Source organism: Ictidomys tridecemlineatus, chromosome 3 (assembly GCF_052094955.1).
Source record: "Ictidomys tridecemlineatus isolate mIctTri1 chromosome 3, mIctTri1.hap1, whole genome shotgun sequence".
Lineage (NCBI taxonomy): Eukaryota > Metazoa > Chordata > Mammalia > Rodentia > Sciuridae > Ictidomys > Ictidomys tridecemlineatus.
This window is the reverse complement of record NC_135479.1, coordinates 577282-595174: the sequence shown is the minus strand read 5'-3', so window position 1 is coordinate 595174 and position 17893 is coordinate 577282. Positions and strand designations below refer to the sequence as shown.

Sequence of the window (17893 nt, the reverse complement as noted above, 5' to 3'; positions counted from 1 at the left end):
CTGGGAATGATGGAGGATTGTGGCTCTGTGCATTTTTAAAAGCCTGTTTCCAGAGAGGGATTACATGGTTCCCCCAAGAACTCCCAGAAGGCAGTGGGATTTGGATAGCATCTCTGGCCCATCCCAAACTTCTCCCTCAAACTTAAGTTTGACTGGGAGGGTCAAAGGGAACAGCTGCCTCTAGTTTCATGATTTTCATCATTTCTTGTGCTAGTTTCTGGAACCCAGGGCCTGGCACACGCTGAGCACCTGCTGTACTTCTGGGCCACAACCCCCAGTCCTTAAGGAGCAGTTCTGTGGGTGAGGTTAAGGACAGCTATGGGGTGGCCAGTTCCCGGTAAAGAGCCACGGCCTGGCAGTATCCTGAGGCCAGAGAGGTAGGGGACCCTCGGAGAGGGAGCAGATGTTTTGCCTCGCAGGGTCCCAGGTGAGGCTTGTGTGGGAGGTTCTGGGCCAGTGGGCAGACGGTGGCAGGTGGGCCAGAGATGGCCACCTGCAGAAGCAGAGGGACCCCGAAGACCAGGGTGCTGGGGCAGTGGTGCAGTTGTTAGTGCCAGGCAGCTAAAGACCTCTACCGCGCACTCAGCCACTCAGCAGGGTCTCCTAGGCTGGCAGGGTCTCCTAGGCTGGCGGCTCCACCTTCGCGTCTGCACATAGGTGAGTTAGCGACACCATTTATTTGTTAGTGTATTTACTTATTTTTTTTAGAGCTTGGGATTGAACCCAGGGATGTTGTACCACTGAGCCACACCTCCAGCCCTTTTGATTTTTTTATTTTGAAACACTGGCTCTGGTGGGTCTCAAACTTGTGACTTTCCTGCCTCTACCTCCAGAGTCTCTGGGATTACAGGAATGTGTCATGGGCTGAGCTAATGATATTGTCTTTATTTATAAAGACAATAGAAAAATGATTCATTCTTAAGCAGGGTTGATAAAAATTTATTTTGGTATTGATTAATTTAAAGAGGATTCCGTCGGGATGGCATGCCACTCATTGGGAAAGTTTGGAACCTGCCAGAGGCCCCAAGCCCCACGTTCATCCCTAGTCCCCACAGAGGAGCAAAGGAGAAAGTTCTCCAGTGTGGATCTGAAACGGGGGTTGCACTCGGGGCTCACTGGTGCTGCTGGGATAGATGTTGAGAGGTTCCTGGTGAGCGAAAGGCCGGGGGGCTGGGCTGGTGCTGTGGAATGCTTCTTCCAGAGACAAGACCTGTGCCCCCAGCCTACGCCGGGAGAGCCCCTGCCTGGTCTGAGTGTCTGGTGTTGGCAGGGTGTCCCCAGGCTGCTGCACACAGCAACTCCAGGCCTGTTCTCCAGCTACACCTTCCTGGGGCTAGTGGGCAGGTAGGACCCCCGGGGGCAACCTCTGCTGGGGGGGCTTCCCCAGCTGATGATAGCCAGACCAGACGTGCTCCCCACACGCCCTCCAGTGTGTCCAGCCCCACTCTAGCACTGCCCCAGGAGGGATCTGTGGCGGGGCTCAGACCTTCCTAGGCAGCCTGCCTTGGCGACCCAGCCCTGTCATGTAGGCCAGCACCAGCCTCCACTTGCCCTCCGCAGAGTGAGAGGTGACCACCGACTTCACAGGGGCTGGGGGAGTGGAGAGGAGTGAAGTGGGTGGCCAGGTGCCAGGCCCCACATGAGGTTAGAAAGGGTGGCCAGGGGCTGCCGCTCCCCAGCAGGAGCAGTGAGTCTAAGTGCTCTTGTAGACTTGGCACAGCCACGGGACATCAGGGCCTGGCCCACGCTCGGGTGGGAGAAGGGCCTCCACTCTCTCACATCTCCAGCTGCCCCCACAGAACCCCCTGCCCAGACTTGGCATCTCTCTTTGATCCTGAGCACGTGACTGAGAGCCCTTGCTGCCCTGCCTTCCATATGCCCATGGAGAGGTGACGGGCATCATCAGTCCTTGGAGAAACAATGCCATCTGGCGCCCTACCACAGCCTCACTGGAGTGGCTGCGAGGGACAGGGCTGCAGCTGCCGGTCATGGACTGGGGGACCCAACGAATACATGCTGGCCTGAGGGGCAGACTCAAGAAATGGGGGGAGTGGGGCACCCATGAGCACGAGAGGCTGCAGGGTGCCCTGGGTGTGCACAGGCCTCTGTATTCACAGCTGAATTCCAGTCTGTCCCATTCCAGGTGTGGGGGTGTTTTTCAAGAATTGAGGGACACCAGCTTTACCCATAGAGCTTCAGAAAGGCAGCCCAGTGGGTGAGATGCAGGTGGACCTGGTCATCTTGGCCCTCGGATCATGTTTGGAGAGCACCCACGGGGACACGCCGACTGCCCTCCTGGCTGCCGCAGGGCCTGCCTCCTGGGGCCAAAGGCTCCTGGGGAGCTGTGTGGCCAGCCCCACCTGCACCCCTGATTAGACCAGGCCTGGCCTTGAACTAACTTGGGGTCAGAGGCATGCTCCACTGCACCCAGCTAAGAAGCAGTTTTCATGGAGTAGACCTCAGAATCCCATCACTTTTTTTAATTTTTAGTTGTATTTTTATATTTTATATTTTAGTTGTATATTTTATATTTTAGTTATAGAGGGACACAATACCTTTATTTATTTTTGCTGAGGATTGAACCCAGTGCCTCACACATGGTAAGCAAGTGCTCTACCACTGAGCCATGACCCCAGTCCCCACACTGATTTTTTTTTGGGGGGTGAGGGTGCTACCAGGGATTGAACTCCGGGGACTCTGCCACTGAGCCACATCCCCAGTCCTATTTTGTATTTTATTTAGAGACAGGGTCTCACTGAGTTGCTTAGTGCCTTGCCATTGCTAAGGCTGGCTTTGAACTCATGATCTTCCTGCCTCAGCCTCCGGAGCCACTGGGATTATAGGCATGTGCCATGCTGTGCCTGGCTCCACATTCACTTTTGTTGTTGTTGTTGTTGTTATTGTTTTTAGTTGTAGTTGGACACAATACCTTTATCAAACCCAGGGCCTTGCCCACACCAGGTGAGCACTCTACCACTGAGCCACAACTCCAGCCCCTCCACATTTGCTTTTAAATCCAGTAAATATCAGTAAAATTAAGCACTTTCTGGGCAGACTTTTTCTGAAAACAAACATCATAAGATTTGTTTCAGAAACCCTCATTTGTTGAGAAAAAAATTAAGTTATGAATATATGTATTATTCATCTATAAAACTCTTGTTCCTGAAATCAGATGATGTTATTTTACCAATTTTTTTCAATTTCAATATTTATTTTTTACTTTTAAGTGGATACAATCTCTTTAGTTTACATTTATGTGGTGCTGAGGATTGAACTCAGTGCCTCAAGCATGCTAGGCGAGCACTCTACCACTGAGCCACAATCCCAACCCCTTACCAATTTTTAATGTCTTTCTGAGACGGGCCCTAAATTGGCTGCCTCCTGCGTCAGCTTCCTCAGAAGCTGGGATTGCAGGTGTATGCCACTGTGCTCAGCTCTCACCCCTTTCATTTTAATATTTTTATTTATTTTTTAGTTGGCAGACACAACATCTTTGTTGGTATGTGGTGCTGAGGATCGAACCCGGGCCGCATGCATGCCAGGCGAGCACGCTACCGCTTGAGCCACATCCCCAGCCCAAAAGATGTGCACTTTAAATTTCTCTAGATTACTATTATCTCACTAAGGCAACTCAAAACACTTTCCACAGAATTCCTGCAGGGCAGCACAAAGAGGTGTGTATGTCAGGACCAGTCCTAGTTGCCTTGGGAGGTGGCCCAGCACCCCATCCCCAGGCTGCTGTGCGACACCCACTGGTCTAAGTTCTGCTTTGGCTTGTGTTGTCAAGGCTCCAGTCTGTCCCCAAGACACCACATGATTGTGGACGCACAGGCTGTACACAGCTGCTCGTCCTGTGGCCAGGGAGCAAGGAAGGCAGGGAGAGGAGGAGCCTGGGTTCCACAGCCCCCCAAGGGCACACCCCGATGACCAACCCCAAGGCCTCACACTAAGTCCACCTCCTAAAGGCCCCAGGACGTCTGAGTAGCAAGCCTTCAGCACATGGGCCTTGGGGGGCACTTAAGACCCAACCACAGCACCCAGGGCACTTCAGTTGGTTGTTAGAAATGAGTTACCATGCACACTTTTTTTTTTAAACTCTGTTTTTAGGGACACAATATATTTATTTATTTTTATGTGGTGCTGAGGATTGAACCCAGTGCCTCACGCGTGCAAAGCAAGCTCTCTACTGCTGAGCCACAAACCCATGTCCAGCATTATTTTGGTACTTGGGATTGAACTCAGGGGCACTGAGCCACATCCCCAGCACTATTTTGTATTTTATTTTATTTTTTTTTAAGAGAGAGTGAGAGACAGTGAGAGAGAGATAATTTTTTTTTTAATATTTATTATTTAGTATTTGGCGGACACAACATCTTTGTTTGTATGTGGTGCTGAGGCTCGAACCCGGGCCACACACATGCCAGACGAGCGCGCTACCGCTTGAGCCACATCCCCAGCCCTATTTTGTATTTTATTAGAGACAGGGTCTCACTGAGTTGCTTAGCGCCTGCTATTGCTGAGGCTGGCTTTGAACTCAACGATCCTCCTGTCTCAGCCTTCCAAACCGCTGGATTATAGGCGTGTGCCACTGCACCGGCTCAGCCATTTCTTTCTTCTTTTTTTAATATTTATTTTTAGGGGTTTTTTTTAGGTGAACACATATCTTTATTATTTATTTTTATGTGGTGCTGAGGATCGAATCCAGCACCCCGCACATGCCAGGTGAGCGTGCTACTGCTTGAACCACATCCCCAGCTCTCAGCCATTTCTTTTCTCTTGATAAATAATGAGTGGGATGGCTGGATCATGCAGTGAGTGTGTGTTTGATGTTATGTAAGAAAGCACTCAGTTGCCCAGTGTAATGGCCAAAGCCCGTCATCCCAGCAGCTGGAGAGGCTGAGGCAGGAGGATGGCAAACTCAAGACCAGTCTGGGCAAATAAGTGAGGCCCTGTCTGAAAATAGAAAATGAGAAGGGCTGTGGATGTGGCTCAGTGGTAAAGTGCCCCAGTGTTAAAGCACCCCAGAGCACCAGGCCATTCCTATGTTCCTGTCTCCACCAACCACGTGTTAGTAGCACCAGTCTAACTCTAGCCACCAGTGGGTGTTGATCATGGCACAGGTTAATCTGCATTAGCTGTGTTTCCCCTCATGATTCATGATATTCTACATTGTCTCGAGTATACACTGGATGCTCATGTATCATCTCTTTTGAAGTAGTTGTGCAAATCTCCGTATGTTTGAAAACTGGCTTGTCTTTTCATTATGGAGTTATAGCTGTTCTTTTAGTTAAATTAATAAATATGGTACTGAGTGTGGAACTCCAGAGTGCTTTAGCTGTGAGCTACATCCCCACACTGGGCCTTGCTAAGTTGCTGAGGCTGGCCTCTAACTTGTGATCCTCCCTTCTCAGCCTCCCCAATTGCTGCAATTACAGCCATGTGCCACTGCACTTGACTAAGAGTGTAACTTTCTTCATACTCTATCATAGTTGTTGTTTCATGGTTGACACCTGGTGCTGAGGTCTCATTCCCCTGTATGTCTCGCCCATCTCTTGGCTCCATCACTTCTCACAGGCAGGCTGCTTTGTGCTGTGCACTATGGGTCCTCTGGCCAGGCTCTAAGCACTCAAGGACTCTGCTTTCTCCTGCACCTGTGTCCAGAAAACTGCGGGCTCACTGCTTCCACATGAGCAGACATACCCTTCGGAAACCAGGCCTGGTGTGTCTCTTCTGCCCCCCCCCCATGGCAAATGGCTGCTGCCTACTGCAAGCATCTCCTGGAACATGGCCACACACCCTGCTCAGTGGCCTGTCCGTTCCCAGCTGTGCTGGCGTACAGTGGATACTCACCAAGCACTTGAATGGCTGGAAGGCCAGGCAAGCCGCCTTCCCTCTCTGGAGTCCTTCTGACCATCCAAGTGCCACGTACCAGTGCTTTCTCCTCCAGACAGTCTGGTACTGCCCAGGCTGGAGCTCCCCTGGGTTCCTTCCCCACTGCTGCACAACCACCAAGCAGAGCCCAGAGCTGCCACCAGGCACAGGCACAGCACTGGAAAGTGGGAGCCCAGGATGCCAACCACCACCAGGGTGCTAGCAGCCACTGGGCCCTTGCCTTTGCCTGTTTGTCATTTCTCTATCTCAGCACTGCACACAAAATAAAGGAAAAATTCCCCAAATAAATGAATGCATATCCAGTGAAACTATTCTCAGTGTCTAGCGTGTCCAGCTTATGGTTCAGAGGATGGAATCCTTAGGAATTTGTACTCATAACTACAGAAGCATACGTGACAAACAAGATATGCAAATATCACGTTCAGAGGGACACATTAATCTTCATTTCCTCCAACAAGAGTGGACTCAGAATGAATAACACGCACAAAATGACCCTAGGGCCTCCTGACTGGGGCCTGTGTCAAGTAGCCCTCCCCAGAACTTCCTGCCCGGTTAAATCCAGCTCCTCTCATCCTTCCCTCACACTGAACTCCTCTAATACTTAAATTGCATCTGTTCCTCTATTGTTCTTCACTAACAATCGGCTGCAAGGCCGGGGCCACCATGGCATGGCCACAGTACCTCCCAAGCAGCGGCAGCATCCCACCCTCAGATTATTGTGAAGGTAGGTGCAGCTTAAGCTCTCTCTCCTAGAACTGCTCTAGCTACCCTAATAAGAATCCTCTAGTAGCTTCTGGTCCCGACCTAAAACATCCCACAAGTGGTCAGGCAAAGGGGCAGGGATGGCTAGTGTTTTGGCAAGGAGTGGGAGTGGTCAGCGTCTGGGGCCCCCTCCCCCTGCGGGGTCAATATCCCGGGGCCAAGTTGCAGACTGGCAGGTGTCAGGTCTCTGGCAGGGGTCGGGTGGCGTGTCCAGGGCCCACGCCCTCTTGTGGTCAATGGTCAGGGCCCCACTTGTAGAGGGCGGGGTGGCCAGTGCCGGGGGCCACCGCGTGGCCTCCTGCTCGCGGTCGCCGGCGTTTGGAGGCACCGAGACGCCTGCGGCTTTTGTTTTGATGGGAGGACTTTCACGGGTTAGGAGGCGCCAGCCCGCTGACGGCCTCCGATTCGGGGGACCCTAACCGCCTGGCGGTGGTGAGCACACCGGGCCCGGGGGCGTCGGCGGGCAGCAGCTGACCCCGCAGCTCGGTTCCGCGCCGAGATCGCGGGGGCCGGGGTCGTGTGGACCGGCGGGCGCCGTCTCCGACGCCGCCAGGAAAGGCCCCGGCTCGGGTCGCGGAGAATTGGACCGCGGGGAGGCGCCCACGCCCGCCGTGACCTTGGCCTCTCCCGGCCCTCCGCCCCCGGCCCGCTCCCGCGCGTACTCCGCGCTCCACCCCTCCGCCCCAGGTTTTCCCCGCCGCCACGGCCCGGCCTGCGTCGTGCGTCCTGCGTCATCGCCGGGCGTGCGGGCGCTCAGTACGGCGCGGGCTGCCATTGGTCGGCCGCGGTAGCCCCACTGCTGTGTGCCGCGCCCATTGGCCGGCGCGCCCGTCCGTCGCGAGCGGCGGTGCGCGGCCGCGCGAGCTCCCGCCCTCGCCGCTCTCCTCGCCGGCCGGCGGCCTCGGCGCCCGTCCTCGGCTCGCGCGGCCCACGACCGCGCCCGGGCCTCGGCCCCGCCAGGGCGCCCGCGCGGATCGGGCGGGCCTCGCAGGCGATGGCGGCCGCGGCGGCGCTCTCGGGCGCGGGCGCCCCTCCCGCGGGCGGCGGGGCCGGGGGCGGCGGGTCCCCGCCGGGCGGCTGGGCCGTGGCGCGACTCGAGGGCCGGGAGTTCGAGTACCTCATGAAGAAGCGCTCGGTGACCATCGGGCGCAACTCCTCGCAGGGCTCGGTGGACGTGAGCATGGGTCACTCGAGCTTCATCTCGCGGCGCCACCTGGAGATCTTCACGCCCCCGGGCGGCGGCCATGGCGCGGCGGCCCCCGAGCCCGCGCAGCCCCGGCCCGACGCGGGCGGCGACTTCTACCTGCGCTGCCTGGGGAAGAACGGCGTGTTCGTGGACGGCGTGTTCCAGCGGCGCGGGGCGCCGCCGCTGCAGCTGCCGCGCGTGTGAGTGCGGGCGGCGCGCGGGCGGGCGGGGGCTGCGGCTGCGGCCTGGGCACCGGCACAGACCCAGACCTGCCAGCCGGGGCCGGGACCCCGACCCCGACCCGGACCCCGACCCAGCTCAGACCCAGGAACCCCAGCCAGTACCCACGACCCCGATCCAGCTCAGACTCATGAGCCACAGCCAGCACCTACGACCCCAACCCGGCTCAGACCCGCGAGCCGTGGCCAGGATCCGTGACTCGGACTCAGCGCAGACCCACCAGCCACAGCCAGGGTCCTCGACCCAGGCCCACACGCACCGACAGTGTCAGACCCTGACCTGCGTCTCCTGTTCACTGTAGGGTAGGACCCTGATCCAAGAACACGCTACCCACCACCAGAACCTGTTCCACATCCTGACCACAGTCAAATGCCAGAGCTAGGCTCCACCATCCACCAGGAGGGGCAGACCCCATGACTAGGGTGGATCCTGACCCCCCACCCAAGGAACCAGATCACAGTCCCCAACACTCCATCAGGAGGACCTACACACAGCCAGACCCATATTCCCCCACACATGATCCCCTTGGATCTCAACCTTAACTTCTTGCCCAGTCTGACCCTGACCACCAGCCAAGACACAGGTCACCATGCCTGCACATGACCCTCTGGTCCCCCTGTTATGCAGGGCTTTCACATGTGCACATGGACTCTGCATCCTGGCAGTTGGTATATATTCAAAATCAGCAGGTCATCCCCAAGGGAAATGTTAGCTGTATGCAGTGGAAGAACTGCCCCAAACTAAAACCGCTGTCTTCTGACAAGAAGTTGTCTGCTACTTCTTTTCTGTAGTGAAATATTTCCAGAGTGTGGTGGTGTAAGCCACAAGGACTTCTTTTCCTATTGTGTTGGTAGCCTAACAATTGAAAACTGCAACCATTTTTTAAACTGTATGGAACCCAAGGCCTCACACATATTAAGCATTGAGCTACACCCTGGCCCTTTTTCTTTAATTTGAAATTAGATTTATGTTTTCTTTTTTTTTTTTATGTGGTGCTGAGAATCAAACCCAGTGCCTCCCGCATGCAAGGCAAGCAGTCAACCACTGAGCTACAACCCCAGCCCTTCTTTAATTTTGAGACAGGGTCCCACTAAGTTGCCCAGGCTGGCCTTGAACTTGCAGTCTCCTGCTCAGCCTCCTGAGTAGCTGGGATTACAGGTGTGTGCCACTGCACTCAGTCAAGTATTTTAAAATCTACTCTGAACTATAAACATTTTGGCAAATTGGGTACTTCGAATATAGCTTTTTAAGTTTTTTAATGGAAAGGTAATTTTGTTATTTAGAAATTATTACAAGGTCATATAGAGTGTTAAGTGAGCCTTACAGGTAAATGTCAATCATGCTACAAAATAATTCAGCATGGTTTGATAAAGTCATTTGCTCTGCTTGAAAACATGTTTGCTGTCTAGGAAATGTTCATTATCCCGATAGGCTTGTTTCTTGGTCAGTGCAGGTACAGCTTTTGTCCACACTCGGGAACGTTTAACTGCTCTGATCTTTGGAAATGCTAGTAAAAGCATTGCTTCTCTTAAGTCTCTGGTGTGTATGTTTCCGTTGCTTAAGAGGAGCCTTGAAGAGGAGTACCAGTTTCTGTTCCTTAATAGTCACTTTATAAAGAATATTTTCTTTTTTAAAAAAATTTTATTGGTGCCTTATAGTTTGATGTACTAGTGGGATTCATTGTTACATGTTAAGAATGTTATATTCAAGCCAAAATGTTTTCCTGTATTTATACCATAGACAGCATCAAATTAATGGTAGGGGCCTAATGGCCATCTTTTCTTTGGTGCTAAAACATATAGCACCACTAACTGCTGCCCTTCAATTGTTTACAAAAAAATGCATTTTTACCTACTTGAGATTCTGAGGCAGGAAGGTCACCTGGGCAATATATCATAGCAAGAGCATTTCTCAAAAAAAAAAAAAAATCCATGTTCAACAAAGGAAATTGTGTGCTTTTTTTGAGGATTTAGGGCTTTTTAAGGAAAATATTTTACTTTTCAGCCAAACCCATTTGTGTTGAATTCTACATGTGCCAACGTGCTGAACATGGAAATAAATTGACCTTTCCGTGAGGAAGCGAAATTCAGGTTTTGTGAAAGGGTAGAGAGCCTTGCCATGGAGATGAGTAGGAAGCAGGTGAGGTGGAGACTGGATCTCTGGCCTTTGCCTCCAGCATGGCCTTGAACTTCTTTCTGGTGGGCTTGGGAACCAATGCCTATGCTGGTGGGACTGGCCTGGTTCACAGAGTCAGTCTCTGCACTGTGTGGGATAGATGGCTAATTTGTAGGGTGTTTCAGCACCTCCCTATTTTTAACACATTATTTGCAAGTTTTTGGTGTAGAGTAGTAACATAGGTTAAGGGAATAAACTGAAGAGACAGTTGGTACCAGTGAAACGTAGGTACATTGTTTTAAAATCTTTTTTTCTTGAATTTAAACTTAGTGTTTAGGTTGATGTTCAAAGTTTTTTTTGTGTGTGTGTTTCCATACTAGGAAGTAAATGTGGGCCTCACAAATGCTAGACAAACTACACCCCCGGTTCTAATTTATTTATTTTGTGGCACCAGGGACTGAAGCCAAGGGAGCTCTACTGAGCTATATGTCCACTCTTTTTTTTTTTTTTTTTTTTTTTTTGGTACCAGGGATTGAACTCAGCGGCACCCGACCACTGAGTCACGTCCTCAGCCCTATGTTGTATTTTATTTAGAGACAGGGTCTCACGGAGTTACTAAGTGCCTTGCTGAAGCTGGTTTTGAACTCGAGACCCTCCTGTCTCAGCCTTCAGAACAACTGGGATTACAGGCTGTACTGGATATTTTAAGTGTGAACATGTGCCTTTTGCTAGGTGGTTGGTGAGCTCTATGACCACTGTGGATGGGTGTGTGAGAGAAGGCCAGCATGCGGGGCTTTCCAGAAGACACGATTCTGCAAGTCTTTGATTTGACCGTGTGTGAGGACTGTGTAAGAAAACAGTGTTTTCCTTGCTGAGAGCCTGACTCATGGGAAGCACAGGTGTTCCTGGGGTTGGGGTCTGTGGGGTGTCCTCGGCTATCTGGACAGGTCTCTTGGAGATGGACAGGTGGATGGTCCTTACAGGTGTGGCTGGGCAATAGCCTGACACTCCAGAAGGTGGAATTCAGACTGAGAGACTCTGGGGCAGGTTGTGGAGCAGCCAGATAGTTTGTCTGGGCCTGGTGGAGGAGCATTTTCCTTCTGTCAGGAGAGTGAGGAGTATGTTCTTTTAGAACAGAGTCCGTGTCTAGAGACCAGGTTTGGCACCTGAGACTAGAGAAGTTTTAGGAAGATCAATTGGGTAGGAAAGTTTGGGTTTGTTGGTGTTGCTGTGGCAGCAAACTAAGTATAATGTATAAATAGAAATAAACAAAGCAAGAAAAAAATTTTTTTTTAACAGTTGTGTATACTTTGGAAATGCCAAACAAATTTGCCACTCTTTTTTTTTTTTTTTTTGGTACCAGAAATTGAATCCAAAACTGTCTCAAAATAAAAACCTAAAAAGGGTTGGGATGTAGCTCAGTGGTAAAGGCTCCTGGTTTCAATCCCTAGTATCAAAAAAAAAAAAAAAAAAAAAAGGCTACAGTATATATTCATTTGGAAATTGATACATTTTTATCTTTCATACTAAAATATCTAGTAGCCAAACATAAATAGGATAAATTGAATTCACCATCTTTGACTTGTAGATGTTGGGAACACAGAGCAGCTATCCTGAGGTCTGTTCTCATAAGTTTAGTCCCAACAACAGGCCTAGGTCTCTTTTCTACTCACAGTTTTTGCAGTGATAAGACTCAGTTCATTAATTTTTTTTTTTAAACATCTCATTGTTAGACCAGTGTTTTATTTATTTATTTTTATGTGGTACTGAGGATTGAACCCAGTGCCTCACATGTACTAGGCAAGCGCCCCATCACTAAGCCACAAACTCAGCCCTCAAGTCATTCATTTTAATGTTTAATTAACGAGTAGTTTAATGCATTTTAGATTTAAATAATTTTGATTTCTAACATTTTGAGAAATAAGCCTGTGTGACCCATATATAACATGTATTCATTTGTGCACCTCCTGAGTTACAGTGAGAATAGGCTTCTGGAAAGACTGGGGCCACATTACAGTTAGCTCCAGTTAACTGAGGCTTTCCAGTTAACTTCTCTGGGCTCTCTATAGTCCCATTGTTCATGACTGGGATAGGTGTCCTCACCATGTGACACAGTTGCACCATGTTTGTGCCCTGCTGGATATCACGGTCTGCATCTGTTTGGTGCTTAGGGCCTGTTGGAAGAAGCCTTGAGGATCCTTTGCACAACTGAGGGGCACTGGTACCTCTGGCAGCCTCCCTTCTGCTTTTGTCCAACCCGCCTTCTCAGCCTCAGTAGAGTAGTAGGGAAAAGGGAAAGGAAGAGCTAGTTTGAATGTAGTGTCCAGTTTGTGGTCTAAGTTAAGGGCTGCTTCTCATTAATGCTTTACACCTTTTGTACTGTTTTTGATTCTTAAACTGCTTTTTTTTCCCCTTTGATACTAAGGATTGAACCCAGGCCTCACAGTCTACCAGTGAGCTACATACCTGGCCCTTTTATTATATTTTTGAGATGATCCCACTTACTAAGTTGCTACCTCCTTAATTGCTGGGATTACAGGCTTGTTTTGATATATAATAAACCACAGATACTTTGTTTCTTTCTGGGAGGCCTGAGGCTGAATCCTTCTGCAGGCCTTAAATGTCACCTGGTGCTTTCTAGGTGATGCAGTGGTTCTGGACCCCTTAGAATGCTTTTAGACTCAAGGAAGCAGGAAGGTAGGGGACTTCTCACTGTTTATAGCACTTTCTAAGGGGTTCCCATCATCCTCTTGTTCTCATTCATCTCAGGTGACCTTTTTCTCCAGTGGTCTTCCAAGGCAGGGATAAAGGCTGTGTACATGCTTGTACCCCCTGAAGTTGGTGCAGCACCATCACCATCACCACTGTTACCACACACCTGAAGCACAAGGGCTGTTAATAGCAGTTACTATCAAACAAGCAGTTCAGGTGCCGAATATGTGATGAAGGGATCCCAGTCTGATGCACTCCCCTGTTTACCCCCCCTAACCCACTCCCTGGTTCAGAGGGTTTCTGAAGTAAGGAGTCTTTAAATGAAAGAATTAGCATTTTGAATCATATCTGTTTTCCATTTCTATATGGCTTTTGTTTTCTTTTGTTTGGTTTTGGGGCAGTTTATGACATCTTAAGTAAAGACAATATAGTAAGTCAGCTTCCACACTTATGGTCTCACCTCATAATGAGGAATCTTTGAGTTTGCTAATGAAACACAGTTTGCTAGGGCATATTACAGGCACACATTACCATTTCTATCATTGAAGTAGGCTCTGAGTGCCATCATCCCAGGAAGTGGTGGTCCTGGGACACAGAAAGCACCCAGCCTGGGCAGGAGGCACCAGCTTCCCAGGGCATGTCAGTTTGTACCATATGTGGGCTTTGTATGTCTTAGGAAATCCCTCTGCTTAGCATCCCGTGGGGTTTTTAGACAGTATGCATTTTGGGGTGGGGTGGGGACGGGACTGGAGCCCTTCACAGAAGCCATACTGCAGTATCCCAATCTCAGGACCCCCGTCTCTTCACATGGACGCTCTTGAATCTGTTTCATGGCTGTAGTGTGGATTGCCTTTGCCTGCCACAGCAGAGTGCTCAATAGACATTAATAGTTAGTCTTTTGGGGCTGGGGATGTGGCTCAAGCGGTAGCGCACTGGCCTGGCATGCGTGCGGCCCGGGTTCGATTCTCAGCACCACATACAAACAAAGATGTTGTGTCCTCCAATAACTAAAAAATAAATATTAAAAAAAAAAATAGTCTTTTATCTCAAGTATTTTGATTGGAGAAATTGATCCATTTACATTTGAATACTCATTGGTAAGGATTTGTGGCATTTTGTAATTTGTTTTCTTATGTTTTACAGCTTATAGTCCCTTTTTTCTCCCTTTTATATTTACTTGTTTTTTTTTTTACTGAACTATTTAATTCTCCTTTCTTTCTTTTTTTTTTTTTTAGTTGTTGATGGACCTTTATTTTATTCAATTATTTATATGCGGTGCTGAGAATAGAACCCAGTGCCCCACACATGCCAGGCAAGCACTTTTACCACTGAGCCACAACCCCAGCCCCCTCATTTCCTTTTGTGTATATACATTTCTTTATAGTTACCTTGGGATTACACTTAAATTTGTATCTTGGGTTGGTGATGTAGCTCAATGATGGATCTAGAATTTGCTCAGTACATTTCAAGGCCCTGGGTTTGATCCCAGCACCATCGAAAACATATATATATATATATATATATATATATAAATTTGAAGCTATCTGTTTTCAGCTAATATCAACTTCAGAAGTGTACAAAAATTCTGCTCTTGTACATTTCCTTCTTTCTCCCCTTTATATTCTCACATTATGTCTTTATACTTTGTTTGCCAAATAACATTTGTAAGTTTTTTAATGTATTTATCTTTTGAATCCTGTAGGAAATCAGTGTGAGTTCCAAACCAAAATTACAGTCATACAGTACCAGCTTGTATATTTATCTGCATATTTGCTTTCACTGGAGAGCTCTTTCTTTATGTAGCTTTGAGTTAACCGCCTGTTGTCCTTTATTTCAACCTGAAGGACTCTGTTTAGTATCTGTAAGATAAATTTCATTAACATTAGACTTGTCCTACTGATGCTAACCTCTCTCTGCTTTTGCTTGTCAGGAATGTCTTAAGCTGTCCTGCACGTGTGTGTGTGTGTGTGTGTGTGTGTGTGTGTGTGTGTGTTTGTTTTTGAGTTTGTTTTTGAGGATGGAACCAATGCCATGCACATTCGTGTTAGGCCAATATTCTATCCCTTAGCTATATCCCCAACCTTTTTTTTTTTTTCATTTATTTATTTATTGTACCAGGGATTGAACTCGGGGGCACTCAGCTGCTGAGCTACATCCCCAGCCCTATTTTGTAGTTTAACTAGAGACAGGGTCTCACTGAGTTGCTTAGCACCTCTCTCTCTTTCTGAGGCTGGCTTTGGACTCCCAATCCTTGTTTTAGCCTCCTGAGCTGCTGGGATTATAGGTTTGTGCCACTGCGCCCAGCTCCATTTTTTATTTTGAGCAGGGTCTCCCAAAGTTATGCAGGCTGGGCTTGAACTTGAAATTCTCTGTTCTGAATCAAAAACTTGAGTTAGGCAAAATAGCAGGCATGCCTTGTGTTGCCAGAGCCTCAGAGATTAGAACAGGTATGTACTTTGAAATTTTTTTCCTAGTTGGGACTGAACCCAGGGGTACTTTACCACTGAGCTACATCCCCAGATCTTTTTTTTTTTTTTTGAGACAGGGTCTTGTTAAGTTACTGAGGCTGGCCTTGACCTTATGGCCTCAGTCTCCCAAGTGGCTAAAATTGTAGGCATGCACCACCACGCCCAGCTAGGTATATTCTTCGAATTTAGAAGCAGGTGTCCAGCAGTTCCTGGTAGTCACTCAAGGTCAAAACAAAGTGAATTTAGTTGTAGAAGATCCTTTGGGCTGCGTCGGGTCAGGTGGCTTAAAAGTGGGACCAAAGAAATCGAAGGAAAATTATTGTTTTTTTATTTTTTAGGGAATACTTTATTAGTTTATCTAATCAAGCCCATATAGATAAGACCTTACATATTCTGTACAGTGTGTTACCCTTTTACAAATGAAAAAAAAATTAAACTTAACATTTCTAGACCAGTATGACTGTTAATTTCCACATAATGCCAACTCAACACAGTAAACTGAGATAGTTTTTCCAAAACTGACAGCACAGCTAAAGTTTCTAAAACTTCAAATTATATACATAAATATATGTTTATTTATTTATGTAAAAAGACCATCATCTGAAAAGAAAATGTTATAGAATAACATCATTAAAAAGGAAAAATAATTTCTAAGAATTTCAGGTTCTCTCTCTCTCTCTCTTCTCTCTCTCTCTCTCCTCTCTCTCTCCCTCCTCTCTCTCTCCCTCCTCTCTCTCTCCCTCCTCTCTCTCTCCCTCCTCTCTCTCTCCTGGCTTTTTTTTTTTTTTTTCAAATTTTTTTTTAGAGAGGAGAGAGAGAGAGAGAGAATTTTTAATATTTATTTTTTTAGTTGGCGGACACAACATCTTTGTTGGTATGTGGTGCTGAGGATCGAACCCGGGCCGCACGCATGCCAGGCGAGCGCGCTACCGCTTGAGCCACATCCCCAGCCCCTTGAGGCTAGCTTTGAACTAACAATCCTCCTGGGTCAGCTTCCTGAGCCAGCTTCCTGAGCTGTGGGATTACAGGCATGTGCTACTGCACCCAGCTGATAGTCTTAATGTTTCTATTGGTGCATTATAATTATACAGAATAGTGTATAAAGAATGCATGCACATAACATAATTGAATCACCTCCATTCCCCAGTACCTCCACTTTCCCTTCCTCATCTTCTTCCTCTACCAGTTGTCTTTTTAAAAAAGTCTTTTATTTATTTGTTTATTTTCTTATTTGTTTGTTTATTTATTTATTTATTTGCAGTGTTGGAGCTTGAACCTACCTTGTGTTAGGCCTGTTCTACCTCTGAGCTTTACCCCCAACCCTTGCTGATAGTCTTTTAAAATTTATTTTAAAATATTATAAAGTTTGCTGGGGATGTAGCTCAGTTGGTAGAGTGCTTGCCTCAGATGTACAAGGCCCTGGGTTTAATCCCCAGCATCTCACACACACACACACACACACACAAAATATAAAGTTTGACGTGTGTGGGGGGGGTATTAAATTTAAAAGAAGTTACATTCCATTAACTTGCAAGGAATCTTTTTTTTTTTTAAAGAGTGAGAGAGGAGAGAGAGAGAGAAATTTTTTTTTAAAGATAGAGTGAGAGAGGAGAGAGAGAGAGAGAGAGAATTTTTTAATATTTATTTTTTAGTTATCGGCGGAGACAACATCTCTGTTTGTATGTGGTGCTGAGGATCGAACCCGGGCCGCACGAATGCCAGGCGAGCGCGTTACCGCTTGAGCCACATCCCCAGCCCCTGCAAGGAATCTTATGTTAGTTTTTTCCTTGTGTATAGAAGAGATCAGAACAATGATATTTTAGTAAAATCAAGTTAAATTTGAATCTAGTCCCATTCATCTTAAGAGACTCTGAGGAGGGTTACAGATCTTCACAAAGGCACTTCTGGAAAGCCCATGTTCTCAGCCCTCACTGCTGCCAGCAGGCCTTGCTTGTAGTCATACCACCTTCCAGCCTGTTAGTGGGCTGCAGGGACTGTGCAGTGTGAGCCATTTTGCTTCCTGTGTCCTTCTCTAAGTCATTCCAGAGTTACCAATAATGTCAAATGCAGCTCTCCCCTCCCCAACCTTACGAAGAACTTGAAAGGAGCAGGAGAAAGGCAAAGCCCTTGGCAGGAAAATGTGTTTGGCAGAGTCCCTTCTGAGTTCCTTGTTTTCGGAGGGCAGGGGGCAGGATGGGTCTCAAACTCCAGGCTCACACGATCCTTAATAGCTAACTCAGCCTTCTGAAAAGCAGGGACAGTGTGTATACACAACAGTGCCTAGCTCCACTTCTGCATTTCTGGCAGACTCCTTAAAATGGTTTATATGATTCAACTGTGAAAGTGAATAGAATTGTTTATTTCCAGTAAACAATGTTTATTCCTGAGAATTTAAAAGGGATAGAACAAAAATTGTTGATATGTACTTGTTAGAATTTGGGTTGTTTTTTTTTTAAATTTTTTTAAATTTATTTTTTTAATTGTTGGTGGGCTTTTATTTTATTTGTTGATATGTCGT

At 48.0% G+C, this 17893-nt stretch overlaps 1 protein-coding gene and 1 non-coding gene across 2 annotated transcripts in view; both read left to right on the top strand.

The window, feature by feature from the left end:
- The first annotated feature begins 7633 nt into the window (after positions 1-7633).
- Foxk2 (forkhead box K2) overlaps positions 7634-17893 on the top strand; it is a 56252-nt gene continuing 45992 nt past the window's right edge. Inside the window, exon 1 of the mRNA XM_021721229.3 lies at positions 7634-8040. Coding sequence (XP_021576904.3) covers positions 7649-8040 — 392 coding nt within the window. The 5' untranslated portion in view covers positions 7634-7648. The remainder of the gene's footprint in view (positions 8041-17893) is intronic.
- On the top strand, positions 16747-16820 carry Trnal-cag (transfer RNA leucine (anticodon CAG)). The gene has a single exon. It is a non-coding gene; the product is annotated as a tRNA-Leu (tRNA).